This window comes from Pollachius pollachius (genome assembly GCF_949987615.1).
Source record: "Pollachius pollachius genome assembly, chromosome: 1".
In the NCBI taxonomy this organism is placed as follows: domain Eukaryota; kingdom Metazoa; phylum Chordata; class Actinopteri; order Gadiformes; family Gadidae; genus Pollachius; species Pollachius pollachius.
Window position 1 is genome coordinate 52,161,569 of NC_136934.1, and position 2,500 is coordinate 52,164,068.

The 2,500-nt window shown below is 52.7% G+C and overlaps 1 protein-coding gene across 1 annotated transcript in view; it reads right to left on the reverse strand.

Moving 5' to 3' along the window:
- The window catches only part of thbs3a (thrombospondin 3a), a gene marked incomplete at its 3' end in the record, with an annotated part of 21,378 nt that overhangs the window by 1,202 nt on the left and 17,676 nt on the right, over positions 1–2,500 (reverse strand). Inside the window, exons 18-20 of the mRNA XM_079755736.1 lie at positions 2,383–2,500; positions 1,878–1,926; positions 1,025–1,221 (exon numbers count right to left, since the gene is read on the reverse strand). The exon at positions 2,383–2,500 is cut by the window's right edge and continues 61 nt beyond it. Of these exons, the coding sequence (XP_079611862.1) occupies positions 1,025–1,221; positions 1,878–1,926; positions 2,383–2,500 (364 nt within the window). The remainder of the gene's footprint in view (positions 1–1,024; positions 1,222–1,877; positions 1,927–2,382) is intronic.

A 2,500-nucleotide genomic window follows, 5' to 3' on the forward strand; every position in this document is an offset into this window, starting at 1 on the left:
TGGGGTGCAGTCCAGTCTTTGGGGTGCAGTTCAGTCTTTGGGGTGCAGTCCAGTCTTTGGGGTCTAGCCCAGTCTTTGGGGTGCAGTCCAGTCTTTGGGGTTTAGTACAGTCTTTGGGGTCTAGCCCAGTCTTTGGGGTCTAGTCTTTGCGTTGCAGGCCAGTCTTTGGGGTGCAGTCCAGTCTTTGGGGTCTAGCCCAGTCTTTGGGGTGCAGTCCAGTCTTTGGGGTGCAGTCCAGTCTTTGGGGTCTAGTCTTTGCGTTGCAGGCCAGTCTTTGGGGTGCAGTCCAGTCTTTGGGGGCAGTCCAGTTGTTGGGGTGCAGTCCAGTTGTTGGGGTGCAGTCCAGTCTTTGGGGTGCAGTCCAGTCTTTGGGGTTTAGTCCAATCTTTGGGGTCTAGTCCAGTCTTTTGGGGTGCAGTCCAGTCTTTGGGGTCTAGTAGTTCTCAAACTTTTTCTACTGGTGTACCCGCTCTCAGATATTCTTTCAGATGAGTACCCCCTTCACCGGCACAAACATTTTTGGGAGAAAAACAATGCATACAGGGCGGCTAGCTAAGGGGCTAGTGTACCTTGAGCTGCAGGGCGGGCTAGTGGCGAGTTAACGGGCTAGCTAAGGGGCTAGTGGCGAGCTAAGGGGCCAGCGTACCTTGAGCTGCAGAGCGGACTAGTAGCTAGCTAAGGGGCTAGCAGAGAGCTAAGGGGCTAGCGTACCTTGAGCTGCAGGGCGGGCTAGCGGTGAGCTAAGGGGCTAGCGTACCTTGAGCTTCCTTGCGGGCTAGCAGTGGGTGAGCTAAGGGGCTAGCGTACCTTGAGCTGCAGGGCAGACTAGCGGCAAGCTGAGGTGCTAGCTAAGGGGCTAGCGTACCTTGAGCTGCAGGGCGGGCTAGCGTACCTTGAGGTTCCTGGCGGGCTAGCGGTGGGTGAGCTAAGGGGCTAGAGTACCTTGAGCTGCAGGGCAGACTAGCGGCAAGCTGAGGTGCTAGCTGAGGTGCTAGCTAAGGGGCTAGCTAAGAGGCTAGCGCACCTTGAGCTGCAGGGCGGGCAGGGCGTTGGCCTTGAAGGGAGTGCTCTGCCAGTAGGTCTGCTCGCTCTGCTTCCACATCACCACGTAGAAGGAGGACGAGTCCTGGTAGCCGAAGATGAAGCCGGCGTAGTCGTCGTCCGTGGCCGTGTTGACGTGGAAGGTCCCCTCGAAGTCCACGCCGTTGAACGCCGTGTAGCCTGGAGGGGGGCGCCAGTTTAGGATAGAATGAGCCCCCCGTTATGGATCAACTCCCCAAAACACTGTTGGGCGGAAAGCCCAACATTCAAAAGGCCCATGTTCACAGATGGGAGGTTCTTATTGAATAAGGATTCTAAACACTTACAGAATGTGTTTATTCTCACTTTATTGTCCGTGACATTCGAACCCATCATGGTGAGGTTAGTGAATTGCGTTGAAATCAAGCTATCCTAGCTATCTCTGTTGTATACGGGGAATGGGTTTACCAAGTGATTGTCAGTGCTTGGCACTTTGTTCAATGAACATCCTGACTGTACCGACAGCGATATATTGTTGTTCACTTTCTTCTGACAAAAAAATATATTGTAAGTCACTTTGGATAAAAGCGTCTGCTAAATGCCCTGGATGTAAACATGGCTGTTTCAGCCATGTTGAGGTTTGACCAACAACCAGGCTGGGATGACGAGGATATCTGAGTACTGGGTAAAGCTGGACCCCAGTCCAAAGGTTCTAGGTTCTACTCCCTATACCCCCAGAAGTCTATATCCTTGAGCAACAGGGGTCACCCCTACCTGCTCCCTTAGTGACTCAACAACAACCCCTGACCCCACAGTGAAGCTCCCAGTGCAGCTGAACTGGAATGGGGAGGACTCACCGACAGCCAGGCCAGGGTCGCTGTTCATGGTCTGAACGATCTCCATTCCCTAGGAGTGGAGGAAGCAGGAGAGTAAAACACGACACACAGAACACACACTTTACTGCAGACTGTGAAACACGACACACAGAACACACACTTTACTGCAGACTGTGAAACACCACGGACAGAACGCATGCTTTACTGCAGAAGGGATCATCCTTGAGACCCCAGGATGCCCAGACTTCATCAAACGACTATTGTTGAACGGATGACCTCTGATGTCTGCTTCAAGAGTCCTGTTGTTGTCAGAGCACCCCCCCGAATCATGTCTCCTTAGTTTCTCCTTCTCTAGTTATGTTTAGAGACTTATTTTGGGACAGTTTTGTAATTCTATTGTTTGCTATTTTCAACCTCTAGCATTTTCTACTGCTGTCCGTTGTTTGCTGCTGTGCTCCTGAATTTCACATCTGGGATCGATAAAGTCTGAACTGACATTATCCTATCCGAAGCGATCAAAGGTCACCTGGTTCAGCACCACCCAGTTGGGGTCAATCTGGGCGTCGCCCTCGGGGTCCAGGATGACCGTCTGATAGGCCCTGAAGTCGGTCAGCGTAACCTCCGCACTCTCGGGACAGGCGTCG